Raw genomic sequence first — 23,466 nt, 5'->3', positions numbered from 1 at the left:
GTAAGCTCAAGCCTAGCGGGATTTGCCCCGGTGCGCTCCTTCACACCCACTCCCGTTAAAGGGGGATTTCTACACTCGGCTGCGGCCGGCGGGGGCCGCACCCTCCGGTGAGACCCGCGTTGGCGAGCCCCGGGGGGCTCCTCCTCGGGCACGGACGAGACCCCCGGGAACCCCTCGAGCTGCACCGGGGGCACCGGGCTGGAAACGCCCGGCTCGGCCCGGGGGAGCTCTGCCCGCAGCCGACCCACGCGGGGCTCGGGCTCCGGAGCCGCCCCGTCCATGACCGGTGCCGACCCCCCCGGTACCGGGACCCGCCGCGGGCGCGGGCGAGGGCGCGGGACCCCCCCGGGGAGGGGGCGGGGCTCCGCGCGGCCCCGCCTCCCATTGGCCGGCGGGCGGGGGCGGGCGGGCCGCTTTGTGACGTCACGATCAGCTGTCGGGAGGTCCCGATTTGTGCGGGGCAGCGGCGGGCGCGGCGCAGAACCGCGCGGTGCGCGCCCCCCGCCCCCGCCGCCTCCTTCCCTCCGGCCTCCGCCACCGCTTCCCACGGCCGCACCGGGCGAGGTGAGTGCGGGACAAGGATCGGGGGGCTCCGGGGGGCGGCTCGCGGTGTCCTGGGGTGGTGGTGGGGGGGCGGCGGGGCTGGGGCAGGGCTCGGTGCGAGCTAACCGGCAGCGGGACCCTTATCCCGGCTGCGGGCGGGGGGCTGCGGTTCGGCTGGGCACGGAGCCGGGTGGCGGTGGTGGTGGCGGCGGGGGTGGGGGAGCCTTTGTCCTCCCGTGCCGGGCCGGGTCAGGTCAGCGCGGCGGGGCCGGGCCGGGCAGCGCGCCCCCCCCTTCCCCCCCCCCCCCCCCCGCCTGTTGTTTGTTTCTGCACCGCCGCTCTCGGAGCCGGGCCGCCCGCGGCCCCCATTGGCTGCGGCGCGCTGGAAGGCCGCTGTGACGTCACCTCATTTGCATATGACATTGGGACGTCACGAGCCCCCCCCCCCCCTCCAGCGCTGTCCCCCCGTGACCCCGGCCCCGGGATGCGGGGGGGGTGCCCGGGGCCGTGCGGCCGCTCCCGGCCCCGCTGCGGGGCTCCCCGGGCCAGCCCGAGCCGTGGCAGCGGCTCCCCCGGGCCCGTGGCGCAGCGCCCTCGGGGGGGGCGGTGGGGGCGCGGGGTTGCGAAGCCCGCACAGCGCTGAGGGTGCCCCGGGTGCGAGGCGGCAGCGCCCGGTGCCGGCAGCGGGCAGCAACGAGGGCTGGGCGGGTGCCAGGGGTGGCCACGGGCATGGCCAACGCCTTGCTGGGACACCGAGCCCCTGCGGGAACAGGCACTGGGTGTAGGACGGTGCTGCAGCTTTGTTCCCACCGGGTTGGGGCCATGCAGTGCCAAGAACTTCTTTTTTTTTCTTCCCTCTGGAATAAATATTTCCTCTCCTTTTTTAATTCCCCCCAAAAGAACGCCGATATTTCTGTTCTACCTCACTGTCACCGTTAGGAATCTGTTGCATCAACCCGCGCTTGTCTGGCCGGATGTAAAAAGGAAAAAATGCAGGGGAAGCTTTTCTGTCAGGAATAAACCAGTATCACCTGCTCGGAGCAAGGCTGGGAAAACCTGGGGTGTGAACTCTTGTCGCAGAGCTTTTTAGGGTGAATTGCTCAGCAGGGCTTGCCTGGCCCCACATGGCCCCAGGCAGGCTCAGGACAGATGCCAAGGTGAGCCTGGGGTGCCGAAGTCCACCCTTCCCGTCAGCGCTGGGCCTCCTGTGATGTCCCAAGGCTGTGATGCTGGGACTGCTTGCCTCCCAACCTGTGCTCCCAGGGATGTTTTACACAGCGTATCCCAGAGAGGAAACATCTGGGTTCATTGCATTTCCTAGGTCTGCTTGCAGCAAATCTAAAAATTCCTGCTGGCTTGGCTGCTGGCAGGCTTGCCAGGGCTCTGTGTGCAGTGGCATTAGATGGCAGCAGATGAGGTTTGTCCTTGGGGCAGTGACCTTCCCTGCAGTAGCAGCACAGGGACCCTGCGCAGCTGGCACTGGAGTGGATGTCTTGGCACTTGCAGGGATTGCCTCAGTGTTGGGGTTTTGTTGTCTCTGGAGTCTTGCTTGGTTTGGATGCTGAAATGACTTGGTTGGTGTGATCCAAGCCAAAAGGGTTGTCTCCCATCAGTAAAGAAAGTTTCACGTTAGAGTTTTCTTTCTCTGGGCTTTTCTTGTTGCTCCCTGCCTTCTTTTCCCCCTCCTTTTACTGTTGCTCCATTTGAGGCAGCAGAGGAGACCCTGCTGTGAGTCAGCCTCTGGCAGGACAGAGCCTCATAAATTCAGCTGCTGATAAAGCAAATGGGCAACCAGGAGCTGTGCCGTGGGTGTGACACAGGGACAGCCCTGCAGAGGGCAAGCCTGTGGCAGGTCGGGTCCTGCCAGGGATGGGAGGGATGGGGGGCAGAGCGGGGATGCCTCATCAACCCCTCCTGGGGCACTAAGCAGGGGCATCCCCACTCCCTTCTCTCTGTCTCAGTGCTGGCTTTAGGGTTTTGGTACACGCTGCGCGGAGACAGCAGCCTGGGATGTGCTTGACTAATTTAGGTGAAGTGAACTGAAAATAACACTTCCCGCTTGTGCTGGAGGCACACACCTGATTTATCCTTCCACCACCATGAGAGCTCAGAGTATTCTTAGCCCTGCTGAGGAAGGACCCGTCTCTGCCATTTGTCATCAGCATCCCTCCTGCTGTGCTGTGGGGTGTTTGTGGGAAGTTTCCAGGAGCCCGGTGGTGTTTCCAGGCGGAGCAGCTGCTGGTGTTGCAGCCTGGAGCTGCCAGCCCTTGTGAGGCTGAGGCTGCCGCGGGCTCCTCACGCACCTCGGGGCCGTGCTGCCATTCCTCTCGCCTATTCTTAGTTCCTGGAGTTATTCGCAGGGACGGTGACTCAGGAAGCTAATTATTGTGTAGAGGTTTTGGGGGGGGATAACTAAATGCATTATAATTTCCATACTCCTACTTTAATGTGTATTATTTAATACCCTCCAGCAAGTTCTAAATGCTGTGGCTGTTGGGCTTTCTGGGAGGGCTGGGCTGCTTGGGAAACATCTCTGTCCCCAAGTGTGTGGCCCTTGCAGGCATTCCCCACTGGCTGGCAGACTGACCTGAGTGCGAGGATTAAAGATCCCCAAGGCAGAGAACCTGCCTCCTGCCCAGGGTGGACTCTCTGGGAAGCGTCATGCTGCCTCGTGTTGAGCTGGTGGATGTGGCCATATTCCTGCTGTGGTGCAGGCAAGGCAAGCTTGCTTCACCCCCAGGGCTGATCCTGCCTGGGGAGCCCAGCCCTGGCCGTTGCTGAAGGATGCTCCTCTTGTGGAGGCCCCGAAGCTGGGGGCTGCCCCCCCCACCCCCTAAAGCTCACTGTGGGGATCCTGGCTGCTCTCAGCAATGAGTTTGCCCAAGCATGGAAAGCCCCCCCCCAGCAGCAGGGGGTTCTTGTGAGGCAGCTGGGGTAGCTGGTGGTGTGTGTACGCTGCCTGGGGCAGGACCCTTGAAGTGATCCATCTTTTGCTCCTGGGGGAGCTTTCCCTCTTTCCTGCTGCTCTGGCAGCTGCTCGTGAGCCCCTTCCCCACTGCCCAGTGCAGTGGGAGGTGGGTGGGGGTCCCGCCTTGTTGTGGGGGTGGGATCTGCCTATGGAAGTGTTACCTCAGGGTTTTTAGAAAAAGAAGCTAAATTTGGGGTGGGGTGGCAATTGGAACTAATAGCATCCACTGTGCATTGTGCCTTCAGGAAGGGGAATTTATCCATGAATTAGGGTAAGGATCTGTGGAGCCCAGACCCTCTCTCCCTCGCTCTCCTGGTGGCAGCCGCAGTGCTTTGGGACTGGTTTCCTGAGAGGCCTGGAGGGACAGAAGGAGGAGCGCATTTCCTGAAGTCTGCTGTCGTCCAGTGAAGGCAGCTCTCGGGTTTAAACAATACAAATAAAGGCCAAGACTTTCTGCCCTCTGTTATGACTGTAACTTATCCTGAGCTCAGCTTTGAGCCTGCTGGAGAGGAGTTCCTTGTCCGGGGCCTCTCCCAGCCACCGGCATCCCCCTGCCAAGCTGTGGTGCGTGTGCCTGGGGAAAAGAGGCAGGCAGCCCCCCTCAAGCTAGGAGCGCTTCCAGCAGACCTCGAGGCGGGCGGGGGGCAGTGCCTACTCCTAGAAGTAGTGGGGAATCCTTCTTGACTTTATGCCAAGAGATGGCTTGAGCATGCTGTGAGCAAGGTGTCCTGCCTGGACCTGGCTCGCTCAGCCACTGCCACTTCTCGGGTGCTGGTGAAGGGGCGAATTGTGGCAGCAGAGATGCAGGATGAGCCCTGGAGGCTAGGGGGATCCCATCATCCTCAAAGATCCCTCTTTTTTTTTTTTTTTTCTTCTTTTTTTTTGGCCTTGTGGAGCAGGCATTAGATCTCCTGTACATTTGTGAGCAAGAAGGCAAAATGCACAGCAATCCCAGAACAAATAAATAAATAAATACAAGCGTGCCAGAGCTCAGGAGCAGGAGCAAGCACCTGGACTCACTGCACATACCCACTGTGAGCCTGGCTGCGGCTGCAGGGGCTGGCTTGCACCGGCTGCCTGGTGGTACCGAGCCCCCCTCAATTACCCCAGAGCTGCCCAGGGCTTGCACTGGGTCCCTGCTCTCACCAACCAGCTTGTAGCCAACAAGGGGACCCCCGTTCACCTCTGAAGCCAGGTGCACTGAGGATGTCCTGTCCCCAGACTGGCAGCTCTGCAGATCCCGTGGATTCACCACCTTCCTCCTGGAGCTGCCAGCTGGGCTCTGCCCTCAGTGTGCCGGGCAGGACCGCGTGCAGTTAGCCTGGTCAGGGACTCTGCCTTTCCCCCACATCCCACCCTTGGTGGCATTTTAATGCCCTTTTATGTCTCTGGACCAAATGCATTTTCTCTGCACGATTAATACTCGGTGCCTTGTGTCTGCCATCTGTGCGTGGCTTTCTGAAAGCTTTGCAGACACGGCTGAAATTGGAGTCCTGACCTCCCCCCAGCTGCAGGGAATTTTTCCCTAGTGGTAAAACTGGCACAGTAATGTAGCCTGGTTGGAGAAGAGCCTTGCCCACGACACCTGCCCAAGCCCCTAGGTCTGCCTCTCAGAGGGACAGCAGTGGCTGTGCTGGAAATGCCCCATCGCCCCTGTCAGGAAGGGGACAGGCACAAGACAGCTGTCCCTGTCCCCCTTGCACTTAGCTGGGTTTCTGCCCCACAGTGCTGGGCTGTGATCCTGGAGAACCTCGCTTGTACGGAAACGTTGCCTGGTCTTGGGGCACTGCTGAAAAGCACCAGTGATGCCACATGTGACGGTGTCACCTACCAGAGCTGGAACTGTGTGTGTGGCTGCTTTACAAGCACACCTCTGAAAGTGCACACAGAGAAAATAACAGTGACAGCTTTCGGAATGACACCAATGTAAAAGAGGCATCAGCACAGAGTTCTCGAGCCTGACTCCAATCAGCACACATTACTAATAGAAAGAAAAATCAAATGAAAGGCTCCCCTGCTGCTTCCCAGCCTCCAGCTGCAGTTTTGGTCTGTGGCCCATCCTGAACAGCTTCTTGGAGAGCAGCTTGGGGCAGGCAGGGGTGCTGGTGCCTCTGTCCTCTTGTGAGCTGTGCATTTAGCACCCTGCTAAGAGTGGATCTTAGGGCCCAACCCCTCTTGCACTGCAGCAATCGCCCTGGCTCATGCCAGGTCTTCAGACACAGCATCATCATCACCCTGTTCCTTGCCTGTCCCATGGAGATTCACACCACAGCCTGCGTGCGGTGATGGAGGAACTGGTGCTGGCCAGGTCCAGGTTTACAGAGAGGGGAGCAGGTCCCAGCCTGACTGCAGGACAGTGCTTGGTGCTGCCCCTGGGATGTGCGGCTGGCCAGGGAGGGGATGCGGTGGTGGTGCATGCCATGTGGGGCTGGGGCTGTGGGCACCTGTCCTGGCACAGCCACGCGTAGCACAATGCTCCAGGACACAGCAGGGAGTGGGGCTGGAACGCCTTCCTGTCCCCTCCAGCACCACACATCCTACACGTCCAGTCTGAATGCGTTTCTCTTTGTTTTCTTTGGTAGGCCTTTGCACTGAAGCCAAGAGAAGAACCTCATAACTGCACTGCACGCCCTGTAACTGGGACTTTGTTAGCAGCAAAGCACCCCTGCCCCAAGGAAGGACCTCCAACGCCGTCAAGCTCCGTGCCCCTCTGCCTCTCCCTGCTTTGAAGCAGGCACTCAGCAGTAGCTTTCTTCCTGTCCTGCCCCATCTGACCACTTCCCACCATGTTCCAGCGTCTCACCAGTCTCTTCTTCAGCGACAGCAGCCTGCCTGAGGGCCTGGAGGAGCCCAAGCCCTTTGTCTCGGAGGAGGAGGAGGAGGATGGATGGCTTGTAATCGATCTTGGAGGTGAGAAAAGCAAGGTTTCACCCTGGTTTCACGTAGCTGCTGAAGGGTCTTGTCTTCCCAGCACTGGACAAGCCCTGTCAGGCAATAGCAGACCTTGCCTGGGAGCCTTCCTTTTGCTCTCTCAGGGGAGGTTCCTGCCTTGCCACCAGCAGTGGTGGCACTCTGGGCTGGCAGGTGATGCTGCCCCCCAGCTCCTGAGCCCCCAGCACTAGAACAGGATCCTCACACAGCCCCAGGTCAGGAGGTGCCCCTGAGTTTCGGTGCAGTCCCATCTGCTGGAGGCTCACGGGGCTGGGGACAGAGCACTGTGGCCTTAGCTGAGCCACAGGTGGGTGGGGGTGACGGGCACGTCCCCTCCACTGTGGCTGGTGCTGTGCCTGGTGCCATCAGCCATGCGGCTCAGCCGGGTGCCTGTCCCCTTGCAGCCATCTCCAGCTCTGTGCTATACTGGGGTCATCTGAGGCCACCCAGGGGAGCCAATCTCCGCTCCAAAAGTTTTTGCAAAGGTTTCTCTTCCCAAAGCATTCCCAGCGCCCTTGCCAGGAGCACTCGGGCAAGGTCCACAGTTGTAACGTACCCGTGGAGCCCCTTCCCTGCTGGGGCTCCCCGCTCCCAGGGGTGGCTGGGACCATCCCAGGCCCTTCGACAGCAGCCAGGCAGGTCACATTCCTTGTGCCACGAGAGCTTCTCAAGCTCCATTAAGATCTCTGCGTTGCTATTGTAGGGCCTATGACTCAACCAATTGCAATGATCATTTTGTGACCTTTTGCTTGCAAATTGCACAGCGAACTTACACAAACAAGCCTGTCTGCACTGCAGCCTTTGGGTTGCTGCTCCTTGGTGGCTTCCAGCTGCTTTTACAGCCTCTGGTGAGTCACAGAGCCCAGCCCAGGAGACACTGGTGGTCCTGCAGGGGCTGGGGCTCGTCTCCCTCACAGGGATGCCCCTGCCACATGCACTGAGCAGAGCTGATGTGTGTCATTCATTAGGGATCTGTGCCCCATGCAGTGAGCTGGAAAGGGCACGGGAGCTCAAACATGCCTGGGGCAGGGGACAGGGACACCCTGGTGCCAGCCTGGGAGCCCTGTGGAGAGCTGGTGGAGGCAGGAGGGTGGTGTGGGCAGCCGTGGAGGAGTCCCAGTTCTCTGGGCTCCCTGGTGGCTGTCCTGGGGGTCATAGCAGTGATGCAGGAGGAGATGGGCTGCAAGGAGTTCCCTGCAGCACAGGGCATGCTGTTGCCATGCACCAGGGCCAGCTGGCCTCAGTCCTATTGCCAGCAGTGGCCACAGCGTGCCCAGAACATGCCACAAAACCCACAAGTTTTCTCCAGCAGAGAAATGCTGGGCTGTGCCATGAATCCTTGTGTGAGAGCCCGCAGCTGGCTCGGTGGGGATCCAGGGCTGACTTTGTTACTAAAGGCTCCTGTATTTCTGGTTGTCTTTTTTTTTTTTTTTTTTTTTTTTTTTTTTTTTTTTTTAATTAAACAGCCAGGCCCTGGCTGCAGACCCAGCCTTTGGAAGGGTGTCTGCATGGACCCGGCACCCCACTGCTAATCCCCACAGGCACCACGGCTGCCTAAGCATTCCCCAGCCAGCAAGGGATCGATTTATTTCAGCCCTTTTTCGGAGCCCTGAGTTATGCAAAGCACTTCAAAACCTCAGCCTCTTGGCTCCAGCCCTGATCCTCCACGTTATGGTGGTGGCAGGCAAGTGCGTCGCAGTCTGGCACTCCCCCAGCAGCCTCCGGATCCTTGCACCCCCGGCAGATCTTTGACCCGTGCATTGCAGAATGCGCCCACCCTCCTGGGAGCATTCTGGGTGCATTTCTCAGGGCTTAGGGTTCAGGCTGCAAGTCCCCCAGCAATGTGGGAACCCTGTAACAGCACTTGTGACATTAGAAGCCACCTTTGGGGTGGATGGGTCAGATAAGCAGACATGGCTCCATGTCATGGGAGCACACCTGACCCCAGGGGTAGAAGTGTTCAAGCCAGGCTCTGTCTGGCTGCAGGCTGACAAATAATCTGCAGCCTGGCATGTCAGCAGCTATTCATAGCCTCGTATCCACTGACCTGAAGAAAGATGCTCTCCTGTCTGCAAGGCTAATTGTGGCCGGCCCTAAGCCCTAGGCTGGAGGAGCTGGAACATGTTAGGTGGTGAATGCCTGCCCCATACTTCGTGCTTCATATTTTTGCTAGCCTGTTTGGGCACTGCAAGCTCACATTCACCTCTGATTTCTCCTGCACCCTCACCCAGCAGCAGAGTCAGACATGTCCATACAGACCTGCACTGAACCCACCCTGAAGAGAATGGTTCCTCTGACCCCGGGATGAGCCTGAAGCGGGTCTGGGTTTTGTGGTGAGCGCAGTGTCCTGCTGGGCACAGCTGTGGCTCCCGGCATGGGAAAAGCCCTGGCCCGTGTGGCTGGAGGCCAGAGCACGTGGGGGCAGCTCGTGCTCAGCCAGCTGAAAATTGGCCCTGGTGGACTGAAGTCAAAGCCAAAGTGAAAGCTTTCAGTGAAGAGTTTACTCCCCGAGAGAAAAGTCTTTTCCAGGAAAAAGGTGCGCGCCACGTGTGTGTGCATGTGTGTCTGCTTGGTTCCACACGTGCACAGCGCCCTGCGCGTGGAGGTGCACGTTGTGGTGCAGCTGTGTGTGAGCACCGCAGTTCAGGTGACCTAAGAAAGCTTGCAGACAAAATCAATGTGTTCTTCTGGCCAAATTTCTTTCTCTACTTCAAGAAGGAAAAAATAAATGTCTACTGTAAACCCCGATGCTTGGTAAATCCACCCAGACCAAAACTGTCAACCTGCGTGCTGGGTCAGCGCGAGGGGCATGGCTGCCCTGCCAAGACTCCCCTGGACCGCGGCAGTGGCGGCGACGCCGTGGGGTGCCTCTCGCACTAACGATGCCCCTTTCTCTCCCCCCCCCCTCCCCACTGTACATGGTGTGTGTGTGTCCCCGCTGCGCCCCGCATGGCTCCGCACCCCGCTCACTCCCCAGGCGGTGCTGCCCGCCCCGGTGCACAGCGGCGGGCCGGGGCCTGCGGGTGCTCGGTGAGGCCCTGCCTGGTGCCGCCACCCGCCCCGGCCCATGCCCGCAGCCCCGTGCCCACCCTGCCCGGCCCCTGCTTGATGGACGAGAGTTGGTTTGTCACCCCTCCCCCATGTTTTACTGCAGAGGAGCCCGGCCCCGACGGCGTGGGCAGCAGCCCCATGGAGGACCTGCTCATCGAGCACCCCAGCATGTCTGTCTATGTCACCAGCACCCTCGAGCTGGACGCGGAGGAGCCGCAGGACTCCGCTGCTGGGTGAGTTTGGGGCCAAGGACTAGGGCGGCTGCGCGTGACCACAGCGTTTCACCCGTGCTGCCCAGGGGACCCAGTCACGGTGGTTTTAAACTGAAGGAAGGTGGATTCGGGTTTGTTATTAGGAAGAAGTTTTTCTTGCTGAGGCACTGGTGCAGGTTGCCCAGAGAAGCTATGGATGCCCCATTGCTGGAGGTACTGAAGGTCAGGTTGTACAGGGCTTTGAGCAACCTGATCTGGCGAAAGATGTCCCTGCCCATAGCAGGGCTTGGTCTGGGTGATCTCTGAAGGTCACTTCCAACCCAAACCATCCTGGGATTCTGTGACGTCAGTGTCCCCTTGTCCCACCTGGCAGGGTGTCCCAGCCAGCGCTGTGCAAGGACAGCAGCCTCTGTGCCCCAAAATACTCTGGAAAAGTGACCTTGATGTGCACTGGGTCCACATTAAGACAGCTGTGGGTGTGGGACCAGCCACGTGAAGCCCTTGTCGGGTGGTTACTGCTGGCACAGACAGCAGTGGCCTCTTCCTCATCCTCTCCTGACACATGGCAGTCCACTGAGGATGCTGTGTGTTACCCCACCACCGGTCTGGGGCAAAGCAGCCCCACTGGAAGAGGATAGCCCCTGGGCACTGGTGCCCCTGAGTTCCTGGTTTCCCCACACAGGTGGGTGCTGCAGACCCCTGCCCCCAGCTCTCCTTCCTGGCTCTCTGCTGGCCTGGGCTGTGAGACCTTTCTCCCTGCCCCACAGTCCAGTGTAACAGGGGCATTAAACAGAGATGCCCCATCCTGCCACCTAACAGATGCAAGGAAAATCTGACCCCAGTGCCATCTCCTTTCCCAGCTACTCCCCTCCTACTCCTCCCCCGCCCCTTCCTGGGGCCGCATCCTCTCTGCAGCGTGAGGAGCTCTACCTTCTTCCCACAACACCTGGGAAAGCCCTGACCCACCGGTGAGTCCCGGTACCACTATGCTGTGGGTTGCTGCTACCCCCACACTGGCCCTCCAGCACCTCCTCTGTGAGCCCCCTGACGGGGAGGGAAGTGTCCCCTGGCATTGCAGCCTGCTTATTTACCCAGCCTCACAAGGCAGAATTTGGGGTGATCCTTTTTTTGGCCAGGGCACATTATCCCTCTTGGACCTTTCCCTTTGCGAAGTTGTCCTGAGGGTCTCAGTGCCATCTCCAGAGCTGAAGAGAAACCTCAGTGCTGGAGGGTGAAGAAAGGGGCCAAAGAGAGCTAGGAACAGGCAAGGGAACAAATCTTATTAGGAGCGGGATGGACATGAGGGGGCTGTGGGCTGTGCTTGGCTCCTGCCCACTGGCTTTGAGGGTACTGGTGGCAATAAGGCCACCACGAGGCTGGAGGGTGGGTGAGGGTGGGCTGCTCGTGCGTGGGCGCGATGGCCTCGTGGCTGGGGAGGACCAGGCGCCGCTGGCCGCTGACGGTCCCGTCTCTCCGCAGGGAGGTGCCAGAGCCCCGGCTGGAGCGGCACACACCGCACCACACCACGTCCCTGTCGGTGAAGGCTGCCATCCTGGAGAAGGTCAGCCAGGCACGGCGGGTGCAGCGGGCCAAGCAGCTGGCAGAAAAGCCATGGCTCAGCCAGAAGGCGCTGCAGCGGCAGGACCGGGCCCGACAGCGCCCGGCCCGCCGGGCCCGACAGCGTGCGGGGAGCTTCCTCCACCAGCCCTGCCAGCGCCACTGCAACTACTGACCTCGCCAGCGGCCGCCCCGCCACCACGGCACCTCCCGGCGGGGCTCGGCCTCCCTTCGACACCAGCCCCAGTGCCGCTACTCCGCCTCCCCTCACCCCTCACCGTCTCCAGGCCCACGCTGGCATTGCCTCACGCAGTGCGGGCCGGGAGAGCGGTGCCGTCCTCCGCCCCCTGCCCGTCCGTCCACCAGCGTCTGGGCAGGGTGGCGGTGCCCCCTGTGAAGTTGCCCCTTTTCCAAAATTCATGGAGAAGCCTGTTCTTCTGTGTCCTGAAGAGCCTGTGACATCAGTGCCTTTCTTTATGACATCGTACTCCTCCGTGTAAACAGACTGTGATGTCACAAGCGGATACCAAGTGGAAGTGCAAAGAGGAACAAAGCAACGAGATTTGGTGTTTTTAGGAAAATATCGTCAACGACACTAAATTATGCTTCCTCCCCCACACCTCCTCCCCTCCTAGTGTCTCAGACCTGAGCAGAGATGGGACCCTGCTGTCACTGCATGCTGGTGACACTGCTGCTAGGGCCTGATCTTGTCCCTTCTTAGCGTGGCCCCATGGCACAGCACTGCCCTGCTCCAGCCCCAGGCCTGGCAGTGCCTGTGATGCTCTCAGCAGGTGGCCTTGGTGGCTCCAGCACAGGTAAAACCAGCAAAACCCATCCCAGCCAAAATTTCTTAATTGTACTTTTACCACAATAATAGAAAAACCCCACTGCCGTTCCCAAAAGAAAGCCAGGCAGGTCTCGGTGTTTTGTGTTTTTAAAGACAACATTACAAGAAATCTCAGGAAACAAAGCACTGACCCAGGAGCTGTTTGAGCACCACTGAGGAGAGCATGGTCTGCAGGGAAGTGGTGTCAGCATGGGGACGTTGGTGGGGTCACCACAACCTCCAGCAAGTGTTGGTCCCACCAAGCTGCTGGCCACGAGCAAGCCTCAAGGTTGTGTGCTCCTCCTGGAGCCACTCGCCTGCACTGGCTGTACCCACATAACACATTTAGATGTACATACGGATCTGTACATGTCTGTCTGTTTATATGCACTTGGATGAGGCACTGTTTGAGCCAAGGAGCATTGCCTGCCCTGCATCACTCCCTGGAGGAGAGCAGAGAAGGGGACTCGCGCAGCCTCCCTGAGGTGGTGGAAGCACGTTGGAGCTAGTGGCAAGAGGATGTGAAATGAGAGCGGCGAGGAGGTCGGGTGTGAGCACGAGGCCGGGGAAGAGGCTGAACTGAGGGCGAGGATGGAAACAGAGCGGCTGTGATGCGCGAGCCCATGCGGAGTTGGTACCGTGGCCCTGGCTGCGGTGGGAACAAGACCAGGGCTGGCACTGCCACTGGACTGCAGTCACGCAGGGAACTCCCCATCTGGCCCCACCAACACTCGCATATTTCACAAGATGGGCCAAATTCAGTCGTGAGCAATGCTGATTTTTAATGCTGCTGCACCCAGGCTGCTCCAGAGAGCAAGCACCCCACTGGAGAGTCTGCCCTTCAGCATTGCTAACACCCATAACATCAGTGTCTGAACTGGTTTTAAGTCACTGTGGTAGGTCAAACCTTGGACTGTTGATTTTTTATTATTATTATTATATTTTTTTTTTCTAACGAGAGGAAAAAAAACACCCACAAGTCCTTCCGTAACTACCAGCCTCCTGGATCTGTGACTGAGAAACCTGGACCTCATGGGAAGTGGCTGATACTGTTTGCCTGCAGAGTGTATTTTTAGCTCTGATGACACAGTGTTCCCAAAAGCACAGAAAGAATGAAAATTTATTTCAAATATCTATTTTAAGCCACACGTCAGAGCCTCTCAGTTTCAATTCTTCCAGGCCAGTTTCTTGTTCAACTCCTGCTGGGATGGTGCAGAGGCCTGCGACGCTCATCACATGTGCACGGCACCAGCTACCATGCTGCTGAGAAACGGTGCGGGCAGCAACAGCGGCCGACAAGCCCTGTGCCAGGCACAATGCCGGCCGCATCCTGCACCTGCAGCCAGTACCTGCTCCGGGACTGGCGCCTGCACCACAGTCCCATTTCTAACAGAACCCCCCATTTCAAATTCTGCTTTCTAATTTCAATAAAAGGCACAGTAAAAGCTTCCCAGGCAGAAAATGGGCTGTTCTGTTCCGCTGCTCTTTCAGCCTTTCTGATAAATTTGGAGGTAGCAGAGCTTATTTTCACAGCCGAGATGAACGAGCTGGGGAGCCCGGTGCTCCCTCGGGCCTTCCTCATCCCCCTGCCTCTCGCTGGGCACCGTCGCAGCAGAGCCGTGAGGCTGTGCTGAGCACACCATCGCCTGGCAGACAGGACGCGCCATTTCAGTTCTCCACCAGAGACCGATGACACCTTGACTCGAGGGGAAAGTTTACATCCTTTGGCTTCCTTGGCTTCACATTAAATGCCTTCTTATTTCTAAAGTGATCCCTGAGAGAAACTGGGAGCATTGCAAACAAACGCTGCCACAAGTGCTGCTGAAGGCAAAAGGAGATGTTCTGAGCATTCGGGTGCCTCTGCCCGGAAGGTTCAGAGTGGCAAAGGAGGGCTGGGGCTGAATCCTGGAGCCGCACCCCTCATCTCACTCTTTCCCATGGCTCTGCATTGTGTCCTCTGTGGCCACCAGGCTGTTCCCTGCCCACGCAATGCCTTCAGAGGAAGAATTTTCTCTCTAGCCCAAATATACATCAAGAAGTGGACAACCATAGCAATTTCTGCCTCCCGGCTCATATTAACCTGCTGCAAGTTCTGCACATCTGAGATGCTGCTGCAGAGAGCTCCTGAAATTAGGGCTGGCTGCGATACCTTTGCCCCTTCCTCAGCTGAGAGGTGCAAATGTGCTGGGGCCACCATGCCGGGTGGTGAATTACCCCAGGTGCTCGCAAGCATTGCTCTGGTAAGAGAGCCCCGTGCCGACACCATCCTCGGCCTCCTGCTTGTGCAGCCCCTGGCAAAGCCCCCGCTGGCTCAGCAGTGCCGGCTGTGCCCTGCTAGTGCCCATCATCTGTTTCAAACAGCTAATGCTATTACTATGTCCTGTTTTGGGGAAGTGACTGCAAAATATTTTGGTTTCCTTTCATCTTTCTGTGCCAGTCTGAGACACCTTTCACCATGCTACTCCCAGCCAACACTGGGAAAAAAAAAAAAAAAAAAAAAAAAAGCAGAACTATTATCACACTTGATATCAAGAGTATCTTTATAAAGGGTTAATAAATTATTAATAATGTTTTAATGAAGAGGTTAATCTATCTACTAATCATGTATTAACCCCATACAAAAATTGAGTACTGATGTACCTATCACACATTGTGACCGACACGTCTTATGCTGTGGCAGAGACATGTTTGAACTGTGCTTTGCAGAAGGCCTGCAATGCTCCTGTCCTGTACAGTGGTGATCACTACAGCTGGCCTGATACCAAATCTCCTGCCCTAGTATTGTAAGATCAAGGAAAATCCTTTACACTGAGGTTATGAGTCTCCTCGAATCTTAAAACAAATGAAAGGTGCTTAAAAAAAAAAACAAAAAAACACTTTTTTTTTTGCTTGTGCACATGTGTACATGTGTAAATATTTTAAAACACTGTGGATGTTTGGTAGGTTGTTTTGGGGTTTGGGGTTTTTAGTTTTTTTGCATCCAGTATTTTCAATTTGTGACTAGCTGTGCAATGCTCCCAATGGGAAGTTGAAGCAAACATGCTGAGGGCTGGCAGGGAGGTGTTGGGCTGTGTCCTGCTTACACGGCGAGGACGAGCTCTTGGTTTCTTTTTGTCTGTTACTTGTGTAGGAGGAAACTACAGCGTGGACTCAGGGACTAACAAATTGGCTGGGGTCTTTAGAAGTGTGTTTTTTCTGGACTCTGCTGTTCAGATGTGGGGTTTGTTTCTGCCTGTGAGGCCGTTGGTTACTCATCTGCGTGGTCCTGACAGGGCATGTTGAAGCTGTGAGGATGTGTGCTGTGGCCCCGGTGGAGGGGGGATTTGGCCAGCTGCCACCCGCTGAAGACGCAGGGACTGAGCGGCCCGGGCGGAGGAGCTGCAGCCGCTTCCTCGTGGTGCAAGCATCCCAGAGCATCACCCCCAATTCCCTTGTGTATGTCCCCACAATTCAAATTGTACCGCTAGGATGTAGCTAGTCCCTCCTTAGGCATTTTGGCTGTGAGCAACTAGATGCGACTTTAAGCAGCGTGTAAGAGCCCCCAGGGATTCAGGAGTCAAGCAGCACTGTGAGTTCTGAATCGGCCCCAGCTCACCTGGCTCCCACTGGGCACTGGGATGAGGCGACTGGAGCGGGTGAGGCAGCGGGGCAGTCACAGAGGAATGCTGGTGCTGGGGACAGGCAGGACTGCACTTCTTGTTTCACCCTGGAAGGAAGTGGCAAGGCTCCCACAAACGCCAGAAGAGCAGGGGCAGTCCCCTGGAGAAGTGCGACCGCTTGATATGAAAGTCGGGTTGCAGCAGGATGCATCTGAACCCGTGTGTCCCCCCTGGCAGCGCTGGGGCAGCCCCGCTTCCCGACCCTGCACTGGCAGCCCAGTAGCTCTGGCATCACCCAAGCAGGATTCCTCACTGGCAGCTTGTGGCAGCTGTGACAAAGTCCCGCTACTGAATTTTGGCTCTCGTCAGCACTGGAAGGCTGTGAGGTGGTGGGGCAGAAGGCCCCAGTCACCTGGCTTGCTGAAGCACGCGCCCGCAAATATGCTTTTCAAAAAACTGTTGTGAAAGCTCGGTCTGGGAAGAAAACAATTCTTTCCATGACAGCCAGCTTTTCTCTTCTGTAATGGAAAATGTTAAACACATAGCTCATCCCAAAGATCACCACCATGGGAATATTCACGTCACCTCTAGGCACATATCTAATGAATGCATAATTTTTACCTTTACATTTCACTGATATCACCTCCATTCAGCCCCACTGGGCAGGAAAAGCCAGACGTCCTGTCATCGGAGCAAAAAAAATGAAGAAAAAGATACTCCAATGAGATTTCACACTCCAACCACACAGCTTTGCAATTGCTCCCGTGGAGGCTAAACATCAATTCCAGTGCCCTGCATAAAGTGGAAATTAGGTTTGGGGTAAATTTATTGAAAAACAAGTCCCAAATATTAAACTGTTTAATAGCTAGAAAGTGAATACAGTAAGAAGTAGCAGGAAACCCCCGTGGAGGTGGCTGGAGAATGTGGTGCTCAGCCTTCCACCTGCTGCTGCCCCCCAGGCAGCTCAGGGTCGATGGCAGCACCTGAGCCTCCCCCAGACACCTGGATTTACAGCAAGAGGCCAGCACCCTTGTGTGGCCAGGGCCACTGTGCCCCTTCATCTATGCCTGTCAAATACAACCCTGCCACTGTTTCTACGGACAGCACAGATGTACCTTGATTTTAGCACTCAGAAGCAGCTACTGGCAGTGGGAGGGAGATGCCCCCTCCCAGACCTCATCCCCTCGAGCCCTCCCAGGCCTCCTCTTCCCTCTCTGCTGCCCCCAGAGACCGGCACCCGGAGCCATCTGGGACACCCAAGGGCCTTAGCTGGGGCTGATCGACCCAGAGCTTGTCATCTGGGGAAAGCTTTCCTCCTCCACCCGCTCCTCTCAGATCTGTTCAGTACCGTTCAGGATCATGAATAATTCCCTGGTGTCTTCAAGGGCTCTGTCCTTGTCCCATCAATGTGATCGCAGAGGCTGTGACGGGTCGGGTCGCCTGACTGGCACGGTGAAGTGCTCCCAGCCCTGGTGGTCGGACTCAGCTTGTGTGCGGCATCTTCCGTGGCCTGGAGCTTCGTGCCATTTGTCCATGCACCAGCAAACAGCTTTCCCGCTTCTGAGAAGAGATCTGTGCCATTAATGACAGCTAATACTCCTTTTTTTTTTTTTTTTTTTTTTTTAATATGAAGATGGAAAAGGCGAGCAGCTCCATTTAATAACAAAGTTGTCCCTTGATGACAGTCCTTTCATTCTTTCTCGCGGGGAGGCGATGTGCGGGGTACCCACTCCACTCTCACATCTTAACACCCACCGGGCTGCACTAAGGGTGCTGCTCTCCCAGCCCTGTGCCCAGAGTGACCAAAATGCTCTTTTAGGGGGGATTTGCCGTGTACCCCCTTCCAGCCACAACATGTGAACTTGGAGCGTAGAAACACCAATGTGAGGCTTCGGCTCCACGGCAGCTAAGGGCAGAACTCCTGCTGCCTCCCTCCCCCACCTTTTTAATCCATCACCTCTGCGGGGGGCGAGAAGATTTTATTCCTTGCAAACAGAGGGAAACCAGCACAGCAAATTCCAGGCTGTAGCTCAAAAATGGGCTGCACAGCCCAGGGGAGCCCAGTGGTTCTTTGCTCCTTCATGTCCACCCATTTGTCCTTGTCAGGGAAGTTGGAAGCAGCTATGCCCACCTTGCTAAAGCTCATCTTCAGCTCTGTTTCATCACGGTTATGCTTTGGGAAATCTAGGGATGGGAGAACAGCACAAGACGTAATGGTAAAATAGTAATAGTCTTTTATCTTGTATCATAAATGTATCTGTATGGAGCAGTTAAGTATTGCAATATTTTATTTATCTGTATCAACCCTACAACTAGGTATTCTGCTTGTAAAGCTCATCTACACACGTTGTACATCTCCATGCTGTATGTCTGTATATGTGCCTTTCACCCTTTTTCATGGTATGCCATCTTTTTTTGTTTGTTTGTTTGTTTGTTTAAACAACTGTAGAACTTGAATTTGTGAACTATAGTTAAAAGTCCTATGCAAGAGATGACTGGGAATTACTTTTTTGATATTTCTGCATTTCTATGTTGTTTTAAAACTAGATGCTAGGCTTTTCAGAGAAGCCTAACAGAATTAATGCCCTAAAAAGCCCACCATTTCAGCTGCTAAATCTCTTAGGCAGCTTTGAAAAGCTCATCCCCCAGCCCAGTTCCTCACCGGTTTGTGCATGGAGGCTGAGCAGCAGTGGCTGAACGGCCCCCAGCGCTTCGCCAGGACAGGTGGCACGCTCAACATCCAGCTTTTCCTTCCAAAGGCTCATCTGAAGTGAAAGTGCTATTTGGGCTAAAAGGTCACCTTAAGCCTTCCCTCAAATGCACTGGAGTACGTCTGCTGGCTCTGCTCCTTGCCCAGCCCCATGGCCGGCAGGGCCCGTGCTGGCCTGGTCGCGTTGTAGGGAAGCCACGAGCCCACGCGTTCCAGCAGATGAACACACAGCTGTGTCCTGCCCAAGGGGCTCTGTCGAATGCCTTACAACAGTGGGACAACTCTGACCACGCGATTTTAAGAAGGGAGAAAATGCCCCACATTTTCTACATCACTTATGCTGTAGAACTGAAAACTAGTTCAAAACTCAAAGCTAACAAAATGCGTCCTTTTTTTGTGTGTTATGTGTTAAATTGATGTAAGCAAGGTTACTAGAGAAAGGGTGTTTACTTCTTGTAGGACATTGTTCAAAAATTTGCCATTTGTCAACAGACTGAAGGACATGACTGCCTGGAATATGTTGCATAGTGTGCCTGTGTGTGTGTAACCTGGTTTTGGTTGTTAGATTGTAATGCTGTCTTTTGACTGAAAAAAAAAAAAAAAGAATATAAAGAAAAAACACAAGAAATAAAAAAAATATATTTAAAGTCTATTTTATGTGTATTGCTCTGAAGCCTGAAAGAAAACTTTTTTACAAACTGTATGCAAGATGCAGAAAGTTTTTGCTTTCAAAATAAGCTTTTAGAAGTCAATACCATAACTATTGGAGACAAGTCAATAGAATAAAAATGTGCCCAACCATCCCTACAGCATCAGCTGTTCCTTCAAACAAAAATACACAATAGCCTCGTGTGCTCGTGCCACCCTCCTGAAAACTGAGAGGCAGAGACATGTCTCTAAGACAAGTAAGGGCTTGGAGGGTTTGACAGGTGAGGGGCTGAGAGGTTGCTCAGCCTGGAGAAGGCTGTGGAGGGGTCTCATCAATGTATAAATACCCGACGGGAGGAGTAGTAGAGATAGAGCCAGAGTCTTCTCAGCCCAGTGACAAGATGGGAAGCACAAATAGAAATTAAAAAATAAAAATCACTTAAACATGAAAAAAAGCACACTAAAAACGGTGCAGGTGGTTGCCCAGAAGCAGGTTGCCCAGAGGCTGTGGTCTCCATCCATCATACGATGGGTGAGCAATTGGCTGATGGGCAGGGCTCAAAGGGTTGTGGAGGGTTGTGGTAAATGAGGCCACATCAGGCTGGTGGATGGTCATCAGTGGGATCCCTCAAGGCTCCATCTTAGGGCCAGTCCTCTTCAATGTTTTTATAAATGATTTGGATGCAGGACTAGAAGGTGTTTTGAGCAAATTTGCCGACGACACCGAACTTGGAGGAGTTGTAGACTCAGCTGAGGGTGGAAAGGCCTTGCAGAGAGATCTGGACAGGTTGGAGAGCTGGGCAATCACCAACCACAGGAAGTTTAACAAGAGCGAGTGCCGGGTCCTGTACCTGGGAAGGGGCAACCCTGGCTGTATGTACAGACTGGGCGATGGGACACTGGAGAGCAGCCCTGCAGAGAGGAATCTGGGGTTGTGGTTGATAGCAAGTTGAATATGAGCCAGCAGTGTGCCCTGGCAGCCAGGAGGGCCAACCATATCCTGGGGTGCATCAAGCACGGCATCACTAGTTGGTCATGGGAGGTGATTGTCCCGCTCTGCTCTGCGCTGGTGCGGCCTCACCTTGAGTACTGTGTGCAGTGCTGGGCACCACAGTACAAAAAGGATGTGAAACTGTTGGGGAGTGTGCAGAGGAGGGCCATGAAGATGGTGAAAGGCCTGGAGGGGAAGATGCATGAGCAGGAGGCTGAAGGGAGGCCTCATCACAGCCTACAGCTTCCTCGCGAGGGGAAGTGGGGAGGCAGGTGACCTGTTCTCTGTAAGCACCAGGGATAGGACCCGCAGGAATGGTGTTAAGCTGAGGCAGGGGAGGTTTAGGCTGGACATCAGGAAGAGGTTCTTCACCAAGAGGGTGGTCACACACTGGAACAGGCTCCCCAGGGAAGTGGTCACTGCACCAAGCCTGTCTGAATTTAAGAAGTGTTTGGACTGTGCACTTAGTCACATGGTCTAAAATTCTGGGCAGACCTGTGTGGTGCCAGGAGTTGGACTTTATGATTGGGTGGTAATACCCCACATCTGGTCTAACAAGTGCCAAGGGAAGGGGCACTGGCTACACCTCCATTAGGAGCATCAGCTTAAGCTTCCTTGCTGCCCAAGGACAGGGCTCCTCCTGCGGAGCTGCTCCTGAGCCAGCCACTGACAAGTTGTCCAGACTACAGTGCTGCACTAAGCACAAGTGCAGCTAAGCTTGAAAGCAGGATCTCACTTTCTGCACGTGTCGCACAAACGCCAAGAGCTTTGGGCTCTGCGTGCCCTTTCCCGGCCTATAGAACATGAACCTCGGGTTGTGAACAGGACCCTTCAGTTTCGTGGCCTTTGTCCAGCTCCTCGTCCCCCCTGCCCCGACCTGACAGGCAATAGCAGCACCGAGGCCAGGCACAGGATGAGGCAGACCCCAGGCTGCCGCACACTTAACCCTCACCCCTGACATTTCAGTCAGACTCAGGGGTAGAACATAGGACAGTAACACCACAGCATGGCCTTTCCACCTCCAGCAAAGTCACCAGGATTTCTGACGGGCTTGCAGTAATTCTGCCATGTCCTTAGCACAAGCTCACCTGTAGAATAAAATCAACTATGTGAGCCGGCCAACTAAAGGCAAGGTTAAGAAACATGGTGGAGGCTGGAAGCAGTAAAATGGGCACTTCAGAAACCCAAATGGCTTCCTACTGACTGCATATGGGAGTGTGAAATGTATGTATATTATATATAAATATTATAAAAATATATATGAAATCCTACAGGTGTAGATACTTTCTCTGGAAACCAACTTCAGCCCACCCCCTGCTAAGGATGAGAAGCTTAAGCACCCAGGGGACAGCTGGGGTTTCAGGGACAGCCGAGACAGACACCAAAATCTGACTTTACCATACAACAGCCACAGAGCATCCAAACTCTGACAGGGAGGAAGGGGAAAAGTTAGCTTTGCTTTGTATCCATTACCTTGCGCACAAATAGGCAATTTCTGCCATTGTAAGAGGCAGCACCTGACAATTTATATATATTAAAAGGCTGCCTAAATATGAGTATGTAAAAAAATCCCTAAGAAAAAAAGTGTAAATACCTATTTATGCAGAAGGCAAGAAGCAAGCTAGAAAGACTCGCTTCTCAGTTTCTCACCATGAGAACTCCAGGGAACAAAAAGGCTGACCTACTTTCTGTAGCAGCACATACAAACAAGTCACCACTGATGGCAGTATAGCTACCCAGATAAACATGCTTCAGGCTACCACATTTCAGAAAGTCTTCAAACCATTTAATACAGTATTTTTCTCAGCTGTGTTTCCTGCTGAGAAGCATTATTTGTGGGGAGAGCTGTCTTCTGGGTGTCCTCAATATGTATTAATTGCACATATCCTGAGGGCTGGAGGGTAGCATTTGATTTTTTTCTTGTTGCTTTGCAAGAACAGCTGCATTAGTTAATTCATTTGTGGTTAAACAAATTCCTTTCTAAAGCTCCATATAAGGAGCTTGCAGGCCTAGAGCTCTAAATAATCCGTTCAATCTTTCTGTTTGGAATGATGTTGTTGTTGCTGCTAATAATAATACAACCCAAATTATAGGACAATAACATTTATTTAGAGCATGAGGGATTCCACATTATACAAACCCTTAAATTTATTTTTGTTTCACTGGTCCATTTCTACAACAAATACATCAGATCTACTATATAATAAAATTATTTACACTTCCAAACAAGATTGGGTTTGTTTATAACCCTCTTACTGCTATTCACATACAGTACTTAAACAACAGCACAATACATTATTTTAATACCTAAAAATGACAACCCTGTATTCTAATTTGTTTATGAAAAGTGGAAACAAATAAATTTACAGTTGTCTTCCCCTCCCCTTCCATTTCTTACAAACACGTTAACCTAATGTGCTAACCCTGGACTTCACTTTGTAAATCCAGAGGGTTTTAAAAGAACCCATTTTTAATATCTATTTATCGTTTTTTTTAGAAAAAATCATTTATTGGGAACAGAATAATATTAAAATGACTTACTGTACAGAATTTTATTTAAAAAAGAAAAATCACAGCTCAAAATTGCTATTGATAAATTCACACTCATTTACAAGTTTCATGTTTCCATGCAGTAATTTACTTGGATTTTCTTCTTTTTGACTGCATTGCACTGGCACTCGTTTCTGAAATTAAGAGAAGAAAAAAAGCATGGATACTAAGTTGGTAATCCATTCATGAGAGCTGCACAGATTGCCCTTTTATGTGCCTAAAATCACACCAGAGTGGAAACAGCAACCGACTTCTCACAACACAACACCAAAGGGACCCTTCATCCTGATCACAGCCATCAGCAGCCACACAATAACGAAAAGTCCCCACTAGCTTCTGTTACAAACACGCAGATGCAATTTCAGAGTTCTGTGAGTATGAAGTCTTAACGTAATGGCCTTAAAAGTAGATGTTCTGTATTTTAAACTGTTCTTTAACTTTAGTTCCCCACATGCCACAACTTGCTCAGACATAACGTGGAAGTAAGTCTCCCTGAAACATCCTGTGCAGCTTTGGACACAAAGTGCATAAATTATATCCAAGCACAGAAGTTGGAGATGGTGTTGTTTGAAAACTTAGAAAAATGTTTTGGACTCTGCCACAAAAAATCTAGTTGTTTGACTCCTTGGAAAGTCAGATCATTAGTAAACAAGTGTCTTCGGTGTACATGATTCACAAAAAATAGCTTATGCAGAAGATACAAAATATTATTTAGTACTTCAGCAAAACAACTAGAAGCACTTGCAGAAGCTACAGTGAAACCAGATGACATTTTCAGTGCACTTACCAAGGCACTACGTTTCCATTTCAAAACAGAAAAAAAGAGAGAATTGAGAATTTGCATCTTTAGATTTTTTTTTTAATGTGATTTTAAATGTTG

At 54.0% G+C, this 23,466-nt stretch overlaps 2 protein-coding genes across 4 annotated transcripts in view; one reads left to right on the top strand and one right to left on the bottom strand.

The window, feature by feature from the left end:
• The first annotated feature begins 438 nt into the window (after positions 1–438).
• On the top strand, positions 439–19,321 carry TP53INP2 (tumor protein p53 inducible nuclear protein 2). 2 transcript variants are annotated; one of them, XM_082773241.1, is made up of 4 exons: positions 439–564; positions 6,094–6,421; positions 9,597–9,726; positions 11,185–19,321. In XM_082773241.1, exons 2-4 carry the CDS (start codon positions 6,298–6,300, stop codon positions 11,435–11,437), a joined length of 507 nt encoding a protein of 168 aa, XP_082629367.1. In that variant the 5' UTR covers positions 439–564; positions 6,094–6,297; the 3' UTR covers positions 11,438–19,321. The 2 variants fall into 2 exon arrangements, with proteins under 2 accessions (XP_082629367.1, XP_082629366.1); XM_082773240.1 differs by having other exon boundaries at positions 9,420–9,726.
• A 2,808-nt stretch (positions 19,322–22,129) lies between these two features.
• Positions 22,130–23,466, bottom strand: part of NCOA6 (nuclear receptor coactivator 6) — a 42,194-nt gene continuing 40,857 nt past the window's right edge. For both annotated transcript variants that reach the window (XM_082772973.1, XM_082772975.1), the window contains one exon: positions 22,130–22,720. In XM_082772973.1, coding sequence (XP_082629099.1) covers positions 22,674–22,720 — 47 coding nt within the window. In that variant the 3' untranslated portion in view covers positions 22,130–22,673. The remainder of the gene's footprint in view (positions 22,721–23,466) is intronic.

The sequence above is a fragment of the Aythya marila genome, assembly GCF_965140915.1.
Source record: "Aythya marila genome assembly, chromosome: 16".
Classification (NCBI taxonomy): Eukaryota; Metazoa; Chordata; class Aves; order Anseriformes; family Anatidae; genus Aythya; species Aythya marila.
Note: the sequence above shows the minus strand (reverse complement) of the source record. Positions and strands in the feature narration are given on the sequence as shown.